Below are 21,666 nucleotides of genomic sequence, written 5' to 3' on the forward strand. Positions count from 1 at the left end.
TACTAGGTAGATAATGAACCGTTTTCCACAGTATCCCAGGTCATACGTGTTCGAAACAAGGCAAGCTACCCTGCGAAAGATCTGCTCTACATAATTCATCTTAAGAGACATCCTGGTGACTCTGAAAAACACGAAGTTGTTCATATTGCTGTCGAATTTTAAAAAAGTTGTTTCGTAAGAGAGCCATCCTTTCAACTGAGCGTTTCTTAGTTTTTTTTCCTGCTCTGCCAGAGCCTCGCCTACTATCAAGCAGTGGTTTTCATTTATGACTGGAGAGGCTTGAGTATACAGTAAAAAGCCCGGCCTCCCTGGTATTTTCAGTGTTAGAGTAGGTTTTGGAAGGGAACTAACTAACTTGAAACAATTCATGAATGAGAAACTACCCTCTTGTCTATTGGCTTGGATCTGAACAACTTGTTAGGTGTAACTTAGTAACTCAACTGCTGACGAGGTTGTTGCTTATGTTCTTTCAAGTGACCAATCGTTCAACTACTTGTTTTATGTCGAAAATTTACTCATGCAACACCTGCCCGGCTCTTCAAAAGGTGTACAAAAATATTCAAAGTAACCTTTAACAAGTTCGACAACAAATAACTCTTTGGACTGAATTTTAATATATATATAAAAGTGACGACGAGACCGACCCTTCAAACTATCAACCAATATCTCTTTTGTCTAATTTTAATAGGATTTTTGAAAAACTTTTGTACTTCCGGATGAAGGAATTTATTGACAAAAACAACCTATTGTACTCCTCACAGTATGGCTTTCGCAAGTCACATTCCACAGAGCATGCAGTACTTGATATTGTCGAAGATATACTACGTAATAGGAATAAACGGTACTTCTCATGCGGTGTCTTTATTGACCTTAAAAAGGCATTTGATACGGTCAATCATGAAATATTACTCGATAAATTGAACTTTTACGGTTTTCGTGGATTGATAAATGACTGGTTTCAATCATATTTAAAAAATAGAACACAAACAATTCAGATTGGAGAGCATTTATCAACAAAACTTATCTCCCCCTGTGGTGTCCCGCAGGGATCAGTCCTTGGACCTCTTCTATTTTTACTTTACATAAATGACATTCACCTTTGTTCTGATAAACTAAAATTTTATCTCTTTGCGGATGATACTAATATACTTTATGCTGATAAGAATCTTAAGGCGATCGAGCAAACGGTTAATGTAGAGTTGAATAACGTACATGACTGGTTAACTACAAATAGGTTGACATTGAATACAAAAAAATCAAATTTCTTAATTTTTCGTCCTCATCAGAAAAAAATGCATTTTTCTCCACAAATAGGTATTTTAGATTGTGAGACAAACCGAAGAGTTAGTTTAGAGCAAAAAAGTTATATCAAATATCTAGGCGTTTTAATTGATCAAAATTTGTCATGGAAAAACCATGTTGACTCTGTTATCGTAAAAATAAGTAAAACAATAGGGATGATTGCAAAGCTGAGGTACTTCGTTCCCTCTACCATCCTTGTAAATATTTATAATTCATTAATTCTACCTTATATAACTTATGGACTCCTTGCTTGGGGCAATGCGTCAAATGCTTATTTAAACAAGATTTTAGTTCTTCAAAAGCGAGTTTTGCGCTTAATCTATTTCACCGATCGAAGAGAGCATGCCATCCCTTTATTTGCCAAAGCAAAAATTCTGCCTGTTACGTTCCTATATTATGAAGCCGTAAGTAAACTTATGTTTGACGTGCACAACCAGAGGGCTCCCATTAATATTTTGAAACTATTTACTAAAACATCTCATATTCATACCTACAATACTCGATCATCCAAATCGCAGCTCTTTAGTACAAAGTACTCTAGACTTAACCTACAAAAAAAGGCTTTCTCGCGTGTTGGTGTCAAAATTTGGAATAAGATACCGAAAGAATTCAAAACGTTATCAAAACATTCCTTTAATAAACAAATTAAAACGTCTTTATTTCAGATACTAGATAATGAAGATTCTTATCTTGATGTTGAAAAGATCTCCTCTAAACTTAAGGACTGCATAATTAAAACAAATTGATCCGATTGCTTTCAGTATTAATGTATTTGCTTCTATACTTTATTGAACAACTATTGATGTATTTGCCAGCTATGCTTCTTTTTATAATTTAACAATATCTAATTATTTAGTTTTTAATTTTCTTTATATATTGTAAATAATGTTTGTTGATGATTGACCCGCCTCGAATAGCAAATTTGCTATCTGCGGGTCAACATAATCTAAATTATTTTGTAAGAAAAAGAAAATAAAGTGTGTAAAAGTGTGTTAATAAATATGTGTTAGTTCAAAAGAACCCGTAATTTTTTCCTTTGACACTTTCCTTTTCTCTCTCGAATGAAATTTTTAAACACACATGTTTATATCATTTTTCCTTGTACATAACTTTTTAAATATTGCCGAGTGATTCTTTGGCCAAAAGCAATTCACTCTAGCTTTCAGTTTTTACAGGCTAGAAAACTTAAGATCATGCTCCTAGTTCAAAGTACGTTCATTCTTGCAAACAGTTGTTTATAAAGTAATTAAAGAGTGCAGGCCACTGACTCGCAGGGCTGCTGACCTTATCTGGGGATCTTTGGCATGTCTTGTTTCTCCGTTTGGATGCAATGTCAGTCAATTGCGGTTTATTCTCTGTTGTGATATGTAGAACCTTCCGGAAGTCAACATTTGCTTTTCTTCGACAAGATCATTTTTGAATGTCGATCAGCTGATCTTTCTTATGTAACTCTTAAAGGTTATGCAACCCTCAAATGTTATGTAACTTTCTGGACTGATTATGTAATCACTTCGTACATTCCAATCTAGTTCTCGAGTTACAGGAGTGAACATTGAGATAAGTTAGTCGTTGTCATGTTGTTGTTAGATCGTTAGCTCTAAAGGTAACCTGCCTCTCAAATAATTAAAGCATGTTTTCAAAGAAGCTTACTGGACTCAGACTCGCTATCTTGCTCTCTGGCGTCGTAAAGGACAAAACTTGGTGTCAGGAGGTGAGTAACATCCACGAGCTTTGTTGTTGTTAGTGGAAGTCTATTTTATTTCGGTCATGGCCTCTACCTCTGGTAGTCAGCAATCTTCTGGTTTATCGGCTGCTGCACCGATCTATACCACCACAGTACCGCTAGCCAAACCTCCATAACCTCTTAATCTCGAAGACAGGCCACGTAGAGGCGATAACTGGTTACACTTTAAGAGAGCATGGCAAATCTATAAACGGGCGGCTGGAATCAGTCAAAAGCACGACCCAGTCCGTGTCGCCCATTTTCTTAACATCGTTGGAAGAGAAGGAGTCCAACTGTTTGACACCTTTACCTTAGCTGAAGACGAAAGCGCTGACAATATTGATGACGTCCTGGCTAAATTTGAATCTCGTTGTCTGCCGCAACGAAATCAGATGTATGAACGATGCCTCTTCAGCAAGAGAGAGCAAGAACCAGGAGAAAGTGTCGATCAATATTGCACAGCACTGATGCGCCTTTCTGAACACTGTGGGTTCATGAACCTAAGAGACAGCTTGATAAGAGACCGCCTCATCCTTGGAGTCAAGAATGATTGATCACGCAAGAAACTTTTAGAGAAGAAAGATCCACTTTGGATAACGCCTTGGATATTTTGCGAACACAAGAGTTAACTCATATACGCGCATTAGACATGACAACTGAAGAAGCTAATGTGAATAGGGTAAAGGCCAAGAAAACGAAACCGCCTAAGACCCAGACTGAGAATGCAACACCGCATAAACACGCCTCAGGTAAGAAGTGGACTCGTCCGTGCAAGCCAAGAGGAAAACGTTCTGGTAACCCCAACAATTTATACACTCGAGAATGCAAGTTTTGTGGTACTGTTCACGAGATGAAAAAGTCAGCTTGTCCAGCTGTTGGCAAGAAATGCTCCAAATGTGGCAAAGAAGGACACTTTGCAAAAAAATGCGACTCTCGCTCTGTCAATCACGTACAAGATTGTGAAATCTACAGCGATAAACCCTCCCCCACATCAGCTTATGTGACAGCGTGCCTTAATAATAATGCCGAAGTACAACTTCAGATTGATACAGGTGCTTCATGTAACATCCTCCTCAAAAGTGCCTACATCCGAGCTACAGGAGACAAACAGTGTAAAAACCTTGAACAGTCGTTTACAAGGCTCATCATGCACAACAAGACTGTAGTCTGGCCACTTGGTCGAATCCACCTATTTACTGAACAGAAAGGAAGAAAATATGGAGTTCTTTATCACATTGTGAAGGAAGATTTGACACCACTCTTCTGTCGAACGACGTGTGAAAAGATGAACCTGGTCAAAATCTTAGATGCTGACGTAAACGTGACTCACGACGAAAGAATTGACGTCTCGTCAAATGTTAGAAGTGATCCTACCTATATGAATTTACCGATATCTTCACTGGAATTGGATGCCTTGAAGGAACCTGCTCCATTCAAGTGGACGAAGGTTTCTGCGCGGTTGTACATCCGCCTCGTAAAGTACCAGTCCCACTTCGAGATCCCCTCAAGTTAGAGCTGGATACCATGTTGACGAGTTGTTATCGTCGCCAAGGTAATTGAGCCGACATCATGGGTCTCAACCCTTGTTATAGTGAAGAAATCTAAGGGAAAATAAGAGTATGTCTGGATCCTCGAGATCTCAACCGCGCAGTGCAACGCTCGCATTATCCACTTCCAACTATCGAGGAAGTAGCTACTCGCCTTAGTGGTGCTAAAGTCTTTAGCGTGTTAGATGCCAAATGTGGATTCTGGCAGGTACAAATTGACGAAAAGAGTAGTTACTTGACAACCATGAACACACCTTTTGGTCGCTATCGATGGCTCAGAATGCCATTCGGAATAAACTCAGCCCCGGAAGTATGGCAACAACGAATGCACGAGCTCATGCAATGACTCTCAAGTGTTGAAGTCATCGCCGATGATTTCCTAGTTTGCGGTTTTGGAGACTCTAATGAAGCTGCAATTGCCAACCATGATCAGAATCTCAAGGCTTTCCTCAATCGCGCAAGAGAAAGAAACCTCACTCTCAACAACGAGAAGTTGGAACTTCGACAGTCACAAGTCCCTTTCATAGGACACCTCCTTACAGCGGAGGGTCTAAAACCTGACCCGTCAAAGGTAGAGGCTGTAGTGGACTACTCAGTGCCCACCAGTCTCGCAAAACTCAGAACGTTCTTAGGAATGGTGCAGTATCTGGCGAAATTCTGCCAACATCTGTCTACAGCATCACAGCCCTTAAAACAGTTGGAAAAGAAGGAATAGAATGGCATTGGCAACACCCTCAAGATAAAGCCTTCAAGGAGATAAAAGAGCTCATCACTAAAGCCCCAGTCCTACAGTACTTTGACGTGAGCAAGAATGTCACTATACAGTGCGATGCCTCACAATATGGCATTGGTGCAACTCTACTTCAGGAAGGACAGCCAGTTCACTACGCTAACAGAGCACTGACGTCGACAGAGCAAAATTACGCTCAAATTGAGAAGGAGCTCCTAGCTGTTATGTTCTCTTGTGAGCACTTCGAAAATTACATTTATGGGAAGCATGTCACAGTCGAAACAGATCACAAGCCTTTGATTGCTCTACAGAAGAAGCCAATCAATACAGCTTCTAAGAGATTACAGCGTATGATGCTTCGTCTTCAAAGATTTGACCTGAATCTCACTTAAAAGCCAGGCAAAGAGATGTATATTGCTGACGCACTCGCTCGCGTTCTACCTAGGCAGTCAAAGATACCAAATGCCAGCACCTCATCCTGCTATAAAGATCTAGAAACTGTCAACTTTGTTGAAGACTTGTCGATATCAGAGTCGACACTTGCTAAGTTTCAAGTGGAAACGGCTAAGGATGAATCTTTACAGGCGTTGTTACAAGTTATACGCGCTGGCTGGCCTACAAAAACTTTCATGGTACCTTCAAGCGCACAGCCTTTCTTCAAATACCGAGATGAAATGACGCTCCAAAATAGCCTAGTTTTTAAAGGAACGAAGATCGTTGTCCCAGAGAGCCTTCGACGTGATATGATAGAGGAAACACACAAGTCTCATCAGGGACTCCAAGCATGCCTTCGAAGGGCCAGAGAGGTTTTCTTCTGGCCAAGAATGTCTGCACAACTCAAGAATCGTATTGAGAAATGCTCTATATACCAAAGCGTGAGACCTGAACAAGCCAGCGAACCTCTTCAGCCTCACCCAGTTCCTGACAGGCCATGGCAACGAGTTGGAACAGATTTGTTTACCTTCAAGAACCGAAACTACCTTGTATTAGTATTATTTGATTACTACAGCAACCTTAACGAGCTGGATCATCTTGCCGACACTTCGTCCCAGACAATCATTCACAAGCTGAAGATGCGTTTTTCGCGACATGGGGTACCCGATTAGGTAGCTTCTGACAATGATCTTCAGTATACATCCTCAGAGTTCCGAAGATTTGCAGCAACATGGAAGTTCACTCACGTCACTACGTCACCACACTATCCACAAGCTAATGGGATGGCCGAAAGTGCAGTCAAAACCTGCAAGACTTTTATGAAGAAAGCTCTTCTGTCCCAATCCGATCCATATCTTGGTTTATTGGATCACCATAACACCCCCACTGCTGCGACAGCTAAGTATCCATGCCAACGACTTTTTGGTCGCCGAACTAAGACACCTCTACTCTTCTCAGAATCTTTACTCTAGACTGACCAAACAGTTAGTGATCTTCTCAAAAGGGATTGTGTCAAGCAAGCGAAACATTTCGACCAGCATGCTAAACAACTCTCAGAACTCAAATCAGGTGACACAGTGCGCATGAAAATGCCTGGAGAAATAAAGTGGTCAAAAGCAGTTGTTTCTTCTAAAGTCGCATCTCGCAGTTACAAAGTTGAAGTCAATGGTAGATTCTACAGGCGTAATCGGAAGCAATTGCGTTCTACCATGGAACCACTTCAAGAAACCCCCTTCAAAATGGACGAAGATGACCTGACTGTTCTAGACAATCTGCAGGAACAGAAACACCCCCCTCTAGCTAGTTCTCAAGTAGAAACATCCACGTCCCCTCCTAGATCTCAACTACCCCCAACACCTCAAACAACAGAGCTGAGTGCAAGACCACCTCAAGAAGCTACTATAACTGAGATAAGGACACGACATGGACGATTGATCAAGCCACCTAAAAAGTTTGACATTGGGTTATAGTTAAAAAAAAATAGAAAAAGAGAAAGTTTTTATGATATTGAGAACCTTTCGGAAGTCAACATTTCCTTTTCTTCGACGAGACCGTTTTTGAATGTCGATCAGCTGATCTTTCTTAAGTAACTCTTAAAGGTTATGTAACCCTCGAATGTTATGAAACTTTCTGGACTGATTATGCAATCACTTCGTACATTCCAATCTAGTTCTCGAGTTACACGAGTGAACATTGAGATAAGTTAGTCATTGTCATGTTGTTGTTATATCGTTAGCTCTAAAGGTAACCTGCCTCCTAAGTAATTAAAGTTTGTGTTCAAAGAAGCTTACTGGACTCAGACTCGCTATCTTGCTCTATGGCGTCGTAAAGTACAGAACTTTCTCCGCGTTAGAATCTAAGTAGTTGTTCTGTTGTCTTTGTATAAAGTCATCTGTTACTTCCTTTCTGTTAGATTTGTAATGTTTTTGTTTCTCTCTTTTTTACCTGTCGCCTTTTAAGCGCTAACAAAGAAGAGACAAACGAGGGACTTGCAGTGGCGAAATCTGTAGATGGAGGTACAAATCAACATGTGGCTGCATTCACTGTGCAAGACCTTTATTTGGTCATGGGACGAGAACTCGAAGCCCTGGACTCTGTCACGGCCGGGAATGTGTTGGGGATTGCCGGCCTTGAGAGTCACGTGCTCAAGTCTGCCACAGTCTCTAGCACTGCTGCCTGTCCACCCTTCACTGCTCTTCCAATCGAGGCTCGTCCCATTGTACGTGTGGCAGTGGAACCGGTCCACCCGGCCGACATGCCCGCGCTAGCCAGGGGAATGAGACTTCTTAACCAGGCGGATCCTTGTGTTGAGACTTTAGTCCAGGAAACTGGTAAGTTTTCTTAATGTCAGGAGCATAGAGTCCCTTTACATCTTACATCGATCGGAGCCAAGCTTGCTAACCATTGGGCTCACGTATCTCCCACTCAGGGGCCAATTATGTGTCACAACCATTAAAAGCCGGACCAGACCCCCCATATTATTACGACCAGCTGTGTGTGGGCCATTAGTGGTTTTTATATCATCTGTTGCTGTATTAAAGTGTCGTTTCTTTGTGCTTGAACGGTTTTACGGCAGGTAAAATCTGTAAAACACGACCAAGCCACAGGGAGCAGACAAGTCAAGATGCATGATGGACCTTATTCAACCAACGAAGTCCATCTTCAGCGTTGTATTGATGATCTAGAGAAGCTCTTTACTGGCATTAAACTCAATGTATCAGCGCCTATTGTTCCGTTGCGAGAAACCATCGTTATTCCTCCTACTTTTGACAGGGTGAACGAAGCTATCATCAGCGAAACAAACTTGACCCAGCGAAAACAAATCGATAGCGAAGGAGAGGAAAGCGATAAAAATGTCTTGGATAAAGACAGAGGAATCACTGAAATCAAGACGGCAAACAAACTCTGTAGTGTCCAAGTGAGGGCTTTACCATTGCCAGACGATGTTACGCAGTTACTTGAGAAGAAAAGTGATTTGATAAACATCTTAGTGACGGTGTCATCAGCCACGAGCTTAGCAGAGCGGAGGCAGCTGGTAGGTCAAGTTAAACTTCCCACCAGAGAATCGTTGAAAGGCCTCTATCAAGAGCTCTGCGCTGCTTTTAAAGAGGCAGGGACCATTTGGGATGGAGCTGCAGATGATATCTGGGCATTTGGCCCTCGTAGGATTGGCAGCAATGTTTCACTGAATAGAATACCAGGCTATAAACGGCCTTCTATTTGGCAAAGTTCGGGTCTATTAGGTAAGTTCGATTTTTGGATTGATTGTTGCTTTTATAATCTATTTTCTCCCTTTCTATCTTAGAAGGTGTTTGAAATATTTTCTTGTTGGCGTTGATTTCCTTTGTAATCTCAACAAAGCAATTTGTAAGCCTTTAATTTTGATTATCCGACATAAGTAATCGTAATTCGTCGTTTCTCGCCCTTAAAAGCTGTATGCTTGTAATTTGCTTGTTAAAGAGAGATAATTTGCAGATGGTCTCTATGGTCGAGGAAAATGTATGCAACGCCTTTAAGCGTTCATATATTTGTTGTTTTACAATTTTGTTGCTGTTGATTTTCACAAGCGAAAAGTAAGTTTTAAAGTCCCAGTGTAACGGAAAGGAAAAGCAAAAAAGCATGGACAAAACAAAACACTCTTACAATGTCAAAACTGCGACTGCAATAACCTCTTACATATTTTCCGGTCGCTACAGGAAACACTTGTTCGTCACCAGAAAGCAGTTACCGCAAATATGATAATAGTATCGTTAGTGGTTTTCAGCTTGCAACATTAGCTGGTCCGCTCTGCGAGGAACCCTTGATGGGAGTCTGCTTTGACGTAGAAGATTGGATTTCACTGGATCCAGGTTCAAACACAGTTGTTACCAAAGGAATGAGCAGAGGAAAGAATCTAGGGCAGGAGCATGTATCGAAGAATGAAGATTGTAATGTTGACGGGAATACTAACGAAAACGAAGCACGCAAACATGAAGACAAAATTAACGAAATGAGCTGTGAAAAGAACGATGATCCAAAGAAATTTTCAACAGATTCTGAGGATAGAAGTTCGAAAATTGCTCCATCGCAAAGGCTTGATAGGTTCGGACCATTTTCTGGACAGCTGATGTCTGCTGTCAAGGAAGGCTGCAGGCGCGCTTTTTTGCTTCAGCCGGTGCGCCTCATGGCAGCTATGTACACATGTGACATTCAAGCAATAGCGGAGGTCCTGGGTCGAATGTACGCGGTTTTAGCCAAACGGGAGGGACGGGTACTGAGGGAGGAAATGAAGGAAGGTTCAGACGTGTTTGACGTCACGGCCGTACTTCCGGTTGCGGAAAGTTTTGGATTTGCTGAAGAAATAAGAAAGCGAACAAGCGGACTTGCGAATCCACAGCTTGTGTTTAGCCATTGGGAGGTGAGATTTTTTAAACTCCTGAATCGGCTTCTTTACTTTAATTAACACTTATGGGATTAGTGCTCTGTTCCTGTTATTATCATAGAACCTTGCTGTATTTTTTAAGGGTTTATTGGATACAATTGAACGTCCATGAAAGGCCACCCGCTCGAGAGGTCAGCCCGGCTAGTTCATCGTCCTTTTGTCGTTTACCCTCAAAATGCCTCTCTCCATTTAGGATTATTAAAGAGTACTGGCCGAATTATTAATGAGTATTGTTAACTTTGCGAGGGACTATCATCCCATTCAGAGGTGGGGGGAAAGTGGGGGGGGGGGGGGTAGGGCGTAGCAAGCCTCACGATCGCTTCATGCTTCATCCTTTCTTCCCGCGAAATCGGGATAAGCTCAAGAGCCTGTTACGAACACCTTTCTTCAACGGCCACGCGTCTTCATGGCTTATATGGCCTTTTTAAGAGGTCTGAGTGTAGTATGAACTAACAGCTTGTGGAAAAGCACTTCTGACCGTCTCAGTTAAAATCCTTATATTACTTTGTTGCATCGAGGTAGTAATGTTTACTTAAACTGGCACGGAATTACTGAAGCGTACCGTCAGGGGGGGAGAAGGAAGCGAAGGGGGGTCGGAAGGGTATCAAAGAATGTAAAGGGGCTGGCGTTGAGTTAGATGCAGTCCACAGTATAGTAATGTTTATGTTCGCTGTTGTTGTTGTTTTCTGTAGGTTGTCGATATCGACCCTTTTTGGGTTCCCACAACGGAGGAAGAATACACACATTTCGGCGAGAAAGCTGATTCAGAAAACCAAGCTCGAAAGTACATGAACAGCGTTAGACGAAGGAAAGGACTGTATGTGGAGGAGAAAACTGTTGAGCACGCAGAGAAACAGCGGACTCTAAAGAAATGATCATAGGTGGAAAAATTCATCGCCGATGAGTCGTTTAACTTACAGTGGTACACTTTACTCATTTCTGAAACTTTTGTTGTTCTCGGTAATTAAGGCGGGGAAGAGCGAGGCGATAAATCGCTGCAACAAGGCTCAACAAACCGCATCTTGTGTATCGCTTCCTAAACAAATCACTGAGACCCATCTTATCGCTGCGATCATCGCACAAATTTAAACGGGGTTGCCTTTTGGCTACGTATGTCGAGGGCAAAATCTGTAGCAGGAACAAAGATTTCACAAAACGTCCTCTTTTTGCAGGGTGCAACCTGATTTGACGTCAGAATGTTTCGGCGTGTACCTTCGTCAAATCGAAAGTCGAAAGTGAAACACGCTACTGCGATTTAAAATTGTGTTTAAGAAGATCGGAAAGTTACCAAGGAAACCAGAGAAATTAAGCAAAAATGTTCATTCCACGATCCGAAGACATATTTAGAAGAATTTGACGGAAACCTTCTATTTTTTCATTTGATGAATACTGATTGAGGGTTTCCTTTGAAACATTTCCAAGAAAAAAAATATTACGTTCCATTCGAATCAGAGAGATTGACATCTCTACGTTTACTTTGCACAAATGAACTTTTAAGGTAAATGTAAAATAAAGATAAAATAAGCATAGAATACAAGCAACCGTAAAAGAACGACTATTATTATCTCTCTGTCATTACCCGCACTGCGTTTGGTCGATTAAGCAGGCAGTGCCCTGCAGGACGGCTCGCTGGGTGGGTTCATGCTGCTAAATTTCAAATTTTCAAGATGGGTTTTTAGCTCCTTGTTTTTATCAAGATAGACGTTTTGGAGCGTAGGAGAAAAGGTTAGTTAACAGTAATCCAATTTTCAAAACGATGAACATCAAAATTTAAAAAGCGACGAAATAGTCTTTCGAGTGCATCACGTTAGGATTTCCAAAAAGGATGCGAATTACTGCTGGAAGCTTACAAAATCTGAAGAGCTGTATAGTAGAGAGGACCTGTGAAACGTCTCCTACTAACCAGGTTCGAGATCCTTACCATCAGTTGGGTGTCTTCGTTTGTCCCTTCTGAAACATGGCCCGTAAGCTTTGTGCTGAAACCATCTTTCAACTGGATCCCAGCTTTTCCCACATCACCCATCACATTAAAGTTATCACAGACAACGTAGGTTTAAAACATAGCATGGTGCCAGTTTAAATAACTTTTTATTCTGAAGGTGACCAGTGATGATCAGTCCAAGATTTTACATGCTATTTATTGCGCATCACTTGGGCTTACACGACAATTTGAAGGCGTGTTAATTTTAATTTTTTCTTCAACAGCAAGATCATAAAAATCTGCCCAGGTTTTCACATTTCCATTTCCTTTTTCACACGCTGTGGCGAACTCGGCGGTCTCCTCGGGAGGTATCACTGTGTCCCACAGATTCAAGCCGGTTATTTGATAAACATACTCCGTGTGATGACCGACTGTCAGCCTTCCCCCACCTTCCAAGGTTCCTATGTGTCGAGTGTCTGCCACCTCGCGCACGCCATCCAGGTACTGTATGGTCACCCCACTGTGACCTGCCCAAGAAATGCAGATCTGGTGCCAGTTTTGATCTTTTAAGACGCCTACCGATAACCTGCTATGAAGGTCAGACCCAGTTTGATATCTTTTGTCTCCCGGTCTTCATACAGGCTTACCAAGACTGATTCAAGTCTATTGCTTCCAGATTCGTAATCGATTATAGGGTAGGCAAAACGTGTTTTCTTGGTGTAGCCATGAGGAAGACGAATCCAAAAGCACAGGGTTAAAGCTTGTAACTCGGGTATCTCCCTGACAGTCGCCCTCAGGGCGCTGTCATCGTTTTGAAACTCCATGTCATAAGTTGCTGTAACATGAATACAAAAGAACACTTATTAACTCATGGTAATGGAAGGATACATACTGTACCTGTGGAGAATTTTCCAAAAAAATTCATTTTTTTTTTATTGATTTGGCGGTTTTATATACTAATATCGCCTCACACAGTGAGTTACTTACGAATGATTGGCCTCAGGCTCAGTGAATATAGTTAAATAATCCCCGAAATGAGGTCGAAGGATTATTCAACAATATTCAGGCAATTCTTATGCTAATTTCTTGGATTGCTTGGGTCAGGTCTTTGTATATGACTCGTGTATAAGTCAAGAGTGAATTTTTGGGCTGATTTTTTGGGCTGATTTTTCGGTCATAAAAGGTCGACTTATATACGGGTAAATACGGTAATTGTTTTAGTATAATTACAACTTTTTTGATTCATAGGCTTCTATCGATATAAGCAGCCAGTCTTTACCAGAATTAAAAATTTTTATTTAATTCAATCCGCAAAAACGTCAAATATTTCTTATAAAAAGTGTCACGCCAAACTTAGTGCCTCTTCCATCGTGTTTATCATCTCTTCGGTAACATTGAAAAAACGCGAAGCAGCCAAATCGAAATTTAACGCCCCTGTTGCAAATCATCTCACGCGAGGTGATTCTAGCGAGATGTGACTCAATCAGAGTGACAAATCAGAGCGTGCACATTTCTGTAATTAAAAATGGAAAAGGTGTAGTCAGGAGATGTCATGAGTTTTATAGAAATTGGTTGCCTCTGACTGTTGTTATTTCTGAAACAGACGTTTCGGCTAATGCTTAAGCCTTTATCAGTGATATGAAAAACGAAGATCGTTATCATACGCTATTTAAAGTTAAAAACGTATGCTAACGATCTTCGTTTATCATATCACTGATGAAGGCTTAAGCATTAGCCGAAACTTCTGTTCAGAAATAACAACAGTCAGAGGCAACCAATTTCTATAAAATACTTCTGTAATCACCGGAGTAATTCTACTGAAGACAATTATGCCCTTAGCTCCTCCTGGAGCATAGGCCTTCGATCGACGATCTCACTACTCCACGTCGTCCTGTCCTGAGCTACTCACGCACGAGATTACTGTGTGATGGATGTCCTCCCCTGGGGTGGGATGGGTGGGTTTGTTGGAGCTTAAACCTCGTAGGGGACCCATGTCCTATTGTTTCTGCTCCAGTACTTGGTACAAATCATTAAATAAATAAATAAATAAATAAATAAATACCCTAGAGTGTGATCCAGGTGTAGCCTCGATTCTTTATCTCAGCCTGAAAATCTTGCTGCGAGGTGTCTTTTTGGCGTCTTTTTTCCCCATTTACCCTGGCTTGCCTGGGGCAGTTCCGAACCGACTAAGGCTTGCCCCAGTAACAGGTTTTTCCCTCAAATGTCGTCTCATACAAACCGTAGCTAATTTAGGCGTGAGGGAAAGTAAAACTCGTGCAATCCCGGAATACTTTATATTAATTGAATATTACTCATTTTAGGAGCATCAGTCTCTTACTTACAACTCAGATCAAGACACAGCTTATCAGCTGTGAGGAATTTTTCAGGGGGACACTCTGGAAGACAGCTGCCGGTTTTCTTATCTTTGGCTACTCGGCAAACGTTGCACTCAGTTGGTAAAGGATTCCCTGATGACAGCGTGTTACAACCTGAAAATAAAAACGAGAAAATCACTTCAAAAGCAACGAAAGGTACTTATATTTTATTTTTCAAATCTTATTTACTTGTCTTACTTGAACGGAATTTGCGTAACATAACGCCATAGTTTCCGTGTAAATTCAGCCGAAGATACGTAAAAAATAAATTACCATGTAAGGGATCACAGTCTTCGTGACATTGTTGCGTGCACAGCCTTGTAGTAAGGTCCATAAACGTGTCGCCTTTACACTCGGCTTTTGTTTGATCACGTGCTACTATGTGTGCATCAATGACGTCAGCCTTCTTGTCCCCATTCCCAAATGCGTAAAAGCGAGCATTCAGCGGCTTGTCGAGGTCAAGCATGTTGAGATACACGTCCCCACTTTGAGTGGTTCCCAGCGTTTTACCATATTCAATGAGTGTACTTGACTCGGACTCGGTGACGCACACAAAGTATGACTGAAGCAGGTTTGGGTCACCCAGACCTCTCGCGTTGATGTTTGTCGTGGAGGTCTTGAGTACGAGTCCCTGATGAAAGAAAGAGTGTGTGATTTTTAATGATCCAGTCTCACATCTGTTACAGTTTCGATAACTTGTTCACCGAAAAGGAAATTTTTGAAAACGCTCTTTAAACAGGATAAATTTGTAAACGCCACTTTTGCGTCTTAGTATGGACAAAAAACGATTTGAAAACGCAGCTCTTGTTTGTATTTTAATGGTGCGATTATAAGCCTTTCCTTTTGTGCATGCCAATAGATTAGGCCAGGGTTTCAATTGCCAGGTTATTGCCTTTTCCGGTAGATCAATTTGGTGGCGTGAGTGCGAAGAACATGTGCTTTGTTATCAGGCTAATAAGGGTGGACCTTATTTTGCTGCATAAGATAATTACATGATATCGACGTATTTGCATATATCTACGGATGAATTACCTTGTAAATTGCCACGTTCTGAGGTGTAATTCCTATATAATACCAGGAGGTCTTATCGATTGGTAAAGTTGCAAACACGACAAAAATGTTTCCCTCACTAGAGGCTGTGAAATGAAGACACTTCCCTTTGGCTTCAGTAGGATCAAACCGGAGGGCATTTGACCACTTGATATTGCAAGGAGGGTCAGTTAAGGTTTCACGCTTCGAAGCTCCAGACGCAGGGGTATTGGAATCTAAAACGGCTCGCCCCAGCTCTCTTCCAACCAGGGCATCGTGTAGGTTTGGAAAGAACTCTCTTGACGCTTCAAAATCACGTGACAAAAGGGTCAGCCCACCTGTGTTTGGATTAAAGGAAAGCACGAATCGATATTTTATGCTGCTGAGGATCGTCGCTTTTTCCATTCTTGAAGGCGTTGTAGAGGTGAAAAGAGCCATCCTTTTCAGCTGTGAACCATTTGCCATATTTGTAGCGAACCAAACGACTCATGTTTCTTGGAATGTCGCTGAAGTCCTTGGTTCCTTTCAGATCGTTTCTCATGTCGAAGATAACTCGGAATAACGCTTTGCCTTTGGTGATATGCTGCCAGCTGAGGCCGATCACCTTGTCGTGTTTTACTACTCCGTCGGCTTGGTTTGTTGTTTCCGGTTGTGCGGCCCCTGATGTTGTTTGGCTGTCTTTATTGCATGGTGGTAACTGAATATCCGCAATCGAATTCGGACCCTTACAAAATGAATAAAAAAAGTAATAAATAAATGAAACAGCAATTGAGAAATTTGTCATCCAATGATATTTCCTTTAGTTGTCTTGGCTATACTCTGGGAGGAAAGCGATCAGTTCTAGCTATACTTTAGGTGTAAGGGATTTATTTGAGAGCAAATTCAGAAAAATATTGGTCAATGTGATAAAGCCGACAAAGTCAAGATGCAAGGAAGTTAAGGATCAGTTTACTGTTTTAACACGTATCAGCGTGTTAACCGTTGGACCACTGTGTGTCTCTTAAATTTTAAAAAGTGTGCAATACCTATAAAAGGCCGGCTGGAATTTTGTGCCTTCGCTTACCTCCTTCATGTAGACCTCAATGGCTCTAGTTAAGCTGATCCTTCTTCTGGTAATTGCCTCCTCCAGAGACTTACGGCTATCAAATTCACAATAGTGTTTCTGAACTGTTCCGTTAGAGTCCACCGTTTCATAAAACTTCAACCTGTCTTCATTTGCTGTTAGCTCTTCTTCGAGTTTAGCAGCATTCCCCTCGCATCCCCAGTCACTTCTCTCTTCGGGAAACAAATCGTGAAGTCGGAAGTTAAGAAGAGTTGTAACTAAAGCCATCTGAAACTCAAACGGCTTTGGATATTGAGGAATAGAGGCAAGCCAATCCTTAAACTCGTTCTTAAAAGTTGGGGAGTATGCATCGGATAAAATAGAAGCAATTTGTTGACTTCCTCCCATGGCAAGAATCGCTGTCGATGTTGTTTTTGCTTGTTGCCTAGACGACTCTCCCTCTCTACTACTCTCCTTTGCTCCAACACTGGCGAACAAGGATTTATATTCCACTTCCATTTCTCGTGCGAACTTTTTCTTGCTGGATACATCACTTGCGTCCATGAATTTACGAATCTGGAGCTGACCTCCAAACTTAGCAGACTTTATGTAGTGAGTGCCCCATCTCTGTATGAAGTCCACTATCAAAATTGATAAAAACGCAAAGCATAAAACGTACATGTGGGTATAGTACATTATGAACATCCTGCGGCATTTATTGCAGACGACACTCTTGTATTCTTCACTGTGCACTAGCCACAAAAAGGCTAAATTGAGTTACGTTAAAACTCTCTCTATTAAGAAAAGTTAATAGTAATCAAACGTCCTGTTTTAATACAATAAAAAGCAAACATCAAAAACACACTTACAATATTTCGCCGGCGCTCCTGCTGCAAAATAAGAGGCCGGCAGGGCCATAAATTCCTTCAAAAACGACGAACTCAAGTCCTTGGGCTTTACTTCGTCTATAAAAATCTCATACCTAAAAGTTGGAAATAAAGTGTCCAGTTAAAGGAAAAGCGATCACATCAGCCAATCAGGGTGCAAAATAAGACATTATCACATGGTGCTGAGGAGTAGAAATTTAAAACAAGTAAATTGCCCCAAACGGGGTGTTAATTTTTCATGCGATCGGTGTCAAAAGGTGGTGCAAGTTTAATGGGCCAGTCACAGAGCCGAGCAAAACAAGTGCTATCCAAGATAACTTTCGAGACTCGGTGGAAAATTTTTCTAGATAGAATATTTCAAAATTTTTTTTGGCAAATTTCCTCTTTTAAAGAAAGTCTGATAGGGGAAGAGGGGGGAGGATCCTGACCCACCAGACCATCTCTTTGGATCCACCATCGATACTATAGTTATATCAAAATGATAGAGCAACCTTAAACCGCAAATGTAAAGTGAATTCACAGACAAATGTATGTACCTGTTGATATCCACGTGTAGGAGAGCCATGTACTTCTGGCTGGCTTGTGTCTCTGACTCGCCCCAGCCAGTCTTGACGCCTGCGTAGAAGCCAAAGTACGACCCAGACACCCCAGCCTCTTCCTGTAAGTATTTCTGAAACTCACCGCGGCTCTCAAAGGTCACCATGGATGCTTTGGTGTCGTAAATGCCATGAACGTTCATCGTGTCAGGAACATCGTAATCATCGTATCTTAAAAAAAAAAAAAAAAAACAGACAGACAGACAAAAAAAAAAGTCAGTGAGATTGACGTTTTGAGATTTTAATAGAAGTCATCGCATTTAGACACGCCCGTATATCAATCATGAACACATGACTTAAACCAATCAGGTTCAAACGGGGTGCGAACCAATGATTACTATGCAACACCGTTGTAGCGCTAGACCGAGCTATCAAGCCCACTGGGAACAGGCCACTTATGAAAGTAAGCAGGGCTTTTAAGTCGAAACAGTAAAGTTGAGATCAAGCATGCTTTATACCACTATTTGTTTAAAGAAAAAAGCAGTAGAATTCCGAGCAATAAAAGCAGAGCAATATCAAAGAGAGGAATATTCTTACGTTGCCTTCCCAGCGCAGTTTCGTTGCACGATGCTCATTTTTCTTGATTCGGGGCTGTACTCACCACGCCCGTCAAATCCAACACCCATGAATGCCGCGCCGTCGATCAAGTTCTGCAGAAGTGAGACAGGAAAGCAACGACAGTTGGCCCCTTAATCAATCGAGTGGGAACGAAATCAAGGGGGATATGTCCTCCGAAGACAGCTGAGTCCTACGATTGCCTGTAAGTCTTACAATTAAATTTCGATTTCATCTACAGCATTGATGGTTTTGATATAGATGCATGGAGTTCCTGGCTTTTGCAAAGTCAGAACCAACCGTTTCTGTGAAGAAAACGGAACCACTAACATACCAAGCATGCTTCCAATTTCCACCTAGCAGCGTAGCAAGGATCTCCCTCTTGGTACCCAGTGCCCCAACAGCCGTTCATTAACACGTTCCCAACGCCTGCTGGATAGGTATAGGGTGGCTCACCCACTTCCTTGGGAGCGCTGTCCTCACTGGAGATGTGCGAGTTGATGTGGTAACCGGCTGGGACGAACATATCATCGGTTTGCCAGGATTTATCGGGTACGATGTCTAATGTTATCTGCCAAAAGGTTGGGAAGAAAGTTAGTGATATTCCACGGTTACTGCTTAATTTTATGAATTCCGTGAATAGTAAAATATTTCATCCTATCTTAACGAGAACTGATAAAAAACGATACCTTCTTTGGCTGCCAACAAGCTCATGGATTCAGTGCCCTTATCCTCCAGGCCAATGTTCTCGTTTGAATTCCCAAAAATGTTGCTAAATTACCTAAATTTTAATTAATTGAGAAAGTCTCCCTTGCTTAACTGTTATTGTGCTAAAACAGCTCAATTCTTATTAAAAAATTGATGAACTTAGAAGTGATCCTGAAAAATTCTGAGAGGAGGCCGACGAAAAAGTGACGAGAATGCAAGCTCAAAAAGTGCGCAAAATATTTTGATACTATCCGCCTGACTACGAAGCATGAAAGGAATTAGGTTTGTTCGAGAGTTATATAAGAAGTGGCTTCATTTTTAATTCTCTTTTTTCACTCACGTCGGACCGAAAGGGCTCTCTGACTTGAAAAGCAGAGAGTTTATATATTTATCAACACAACATATATTTGAGGTAGGGAAACTCTGAAAATAAAATAAAATGAAACCTAGATCGCTCAATATCTTGAGAGACTGCTAGGTACCAAAAAGATCTTCTTCCTAAATAAAGGGAAAATGAAGGAAGTCCCCACTGTCGATGAAGGAACCCCCTCCGTCGATTAAGCCCTCTCCCAGCCCATTTAATCCATCTCAAATTGGTAAAGGAATGGGGTGAAATCTGATAAAGGTATCAAACCTCCTTCTTTAAGAAATTTTCAGCCTTCTCTTGTGCTTCGTCGATGATCTGTAATTGTTTATCCACTAGCTTCCCCATCACTTCAATTCCTTTCTCTACAACAGCACCTTTAACGTTCGCTCCTTTCAATATAGAGCCAAGACTTCCACCTCCATTCCCAGGCGAGCTTTGGTCACTCGCTGACGTCAACTGGTGACGATTTTGCCTTTGCTTGGTAGTGGAGCTTTTCTTCTGGAAATGATTAACCTTCTCGTCATGACTCTCTCCTACAAGATCAAAAATGACTTTTATATTTGGGAAAAAAAGACGCGAAATTCCAAAGGCCTTTCTACCTGTCAACCAAAAATCTCATCTTAGAAAATTTGGTTTTATATTTTCGAGTAACTCTGAACTACTTTTCTGTGAAACCTGCAGCGGACACCATATTAAGCAGACACATAGTCTAAAGCGGACACTGGAACAAGTCCTAATCTGTTTTCCCCATACATAGCGTAAAATAAACCTTTAAACAGTAAACTCCTCTATCAATTATAGGCACATGTGGACACCAAAATTAACCCCCACTGTTACATGAAACCTGCAATTTGGGTGGACATAAAATAGTAGTACTATAAATAGCGCTCTGTACTGCGAGGATCGTGCATCATACGTATAAAACAGTAGCTTCTTTTTGAAGCGATAAAAGTTTAAGACTACATTCTTTAATCCCAAAGCATTTATTTTTCAATAATTAAAGATCTTTTCCATTTGTCCAGGGCCAGATTTGCGATGCTGGTGGTTACTTACTTTGTTATTTTGGGGATTAGCCGAACTATTGGGCAACTGATTGACTAAATCTGTTTCAGCAGACATCTTGTCACAAAAGCCTAACACTTGCTTGAGTTCCGTTAGTGACGACTTAAACCAGGTTTCACCTTATTTTTTTCAGTCTCAATTTTACTCTAAACAAAGGTGCATTTCAAAGAATTGAAAAATTATTTTCAGTTTTATTAAAAATATCGCCCTCCCTTTTCTTTCCACCCAAATTTCCTCGAAAGATAAAGAAGAGTATTACTAAGTTAGTAGTAAGGAACTGATTTAGTCCCTCTAGACTACACCGTGATTCAATTCATGCAACATAGCAGTTTTCATTACCTTTTGTTGAATAAATAATATGAGGCAGAGCAGGTTTCTTTGTTTCCCGAGGTTGCATTTTTCCAGCGCTCCTATTGAACTGATTTTCTTTAAAACTCGAATTTACGGAAGGAAGGGATGGAATGGACTGAACAACAGGCCTTGATGTCCGTTGCGCGCCACAAATCCACGGTTGTCACTTCTTTTCTGTCGCATAAATTCGCTGTTCCATCTCGTTACGGGCTGAACGTACACAGGAACTGGGCCGGCCAGGGGTTGCTGTCCATATAGAAAGTCCCGTTTTAAGTGGACTTGTTTAGTTGCGGCTTTTGAAGCTTGCCCTGAGATATGGATTTCTTTGTGAGTTTCTTTCTTAGCTGTTGTTCCTGAAAGAAGAGCAAATCTTTCAAGTTCATATGACATATTCTAAATGAAAAACTAAATGAACAAGTTGAAAATAAGTAAAAGATAATAATCCTGTACTTCCACCCATGATTACTGTAGTTCTCGGTAAAACATTTCTCTTTCATTTCGGCGTGGACAAGATGCAATCTTTGGACAGCTTCTGATGGTTATGTCTAACCGGGCATGGCCATGCACGGGTGAACCACGAGCTAGGTAATATAGTGTCTCAGTGCAGTGAAACTAT

General features: G+C 41.2%; 1 protein-coding gene and 1 pseudogene across 2 annotated transcripts; one reads left to right on the top strand and one right to left on the bottom strand.

Moving 5' to 3' along the window:
- The first annotated feature begins 5,709 nt into the window (after positions 1–5,709).
- On the top strand, positions 5,710–11,709 carry LOC148732326 (elongation factor-like GTPase 1). Its single transcript, XM_088757833.1, has 6 exons — positions 5,710–6,396; positions 6,709–7,047; positions 7,650–8,071; positions 8,351–8,979; positions 9,433–10,133; positions 10,850–11,709. The coding sequence occupies exons 1-6, from the start codon at positions 5,710–5,712 to the stop codon at positions 11,030–11,032; spliced, it is 2,961 nt and encodes a 986-aa protein (XP_088613959.1). The 3' UTR covers positions 11,033–11,709.
- Positions 11,710–12,205: 496 nt separating this feature from the next.
- Positions 12,206–21,188, bottom strand: LOC148732327 (uncharacterized; annotated as a pseudogene). Its single transcript, XR_016000525.1, has 11 exons — positions 21,039–21,188; positions 19,905–20,170; positions 18,897–19,133; positions 18,545–18,657; positions 17,948–18,178; positions 17,394–17,506; positions 16,546–17,165; positions 15,486–16,206; positions 14,727–15,084; positions 14,421–14,567; positions 12,206–12,913 (listed from the first exon to the last, which is right to left on the bottom strand). The product of XR_016000525.1 is annotated as an uncharacterized LOC148732327 (transcript).
- Positions 21,189–21,666: the final 478 nt, after the last annotated feature.

This window comes from Stylophora pistillata, chromosome 4 (assembly GCF_964205215.1).
Source record: "Stylophora pistillata chromosome 4, jaStyPist1.2, whole genome shotgun sequence".
Classification (NCBI taxonomy): domain Eukaryota; kingdom Metazoa; phylum Cnidaria; class Anthozoa; order Scleractinia; family Pocilloporidae; genus Stylophora; species Stylophora pistillata.

Bases quoted from the DNA above. Each gene is read 5' to 3' on its own strand.
- LOC148732326 (XM_088757833.1), top strand. From the start codon at position 5,710: ATGTATATTGCTGACGCACTCGCTCGCGTTCTACCTAGGCAGTCAAAG. The intron at 7,048-7,649 runs GTAGAAACATCC...CCTTTCTGTTAG, and splicing joins CCCCTCTAGCTAGTTCTCAA to ATTTGTAATGTTTTTGTTTC. The intron at 8,980-9,432 runs GTAAGTTCGATT...CGGTCGCTACAG, and splicing joins GCAAAGTTCGGGTCTATTAG to GAAACACTTGTTCGTCACCA.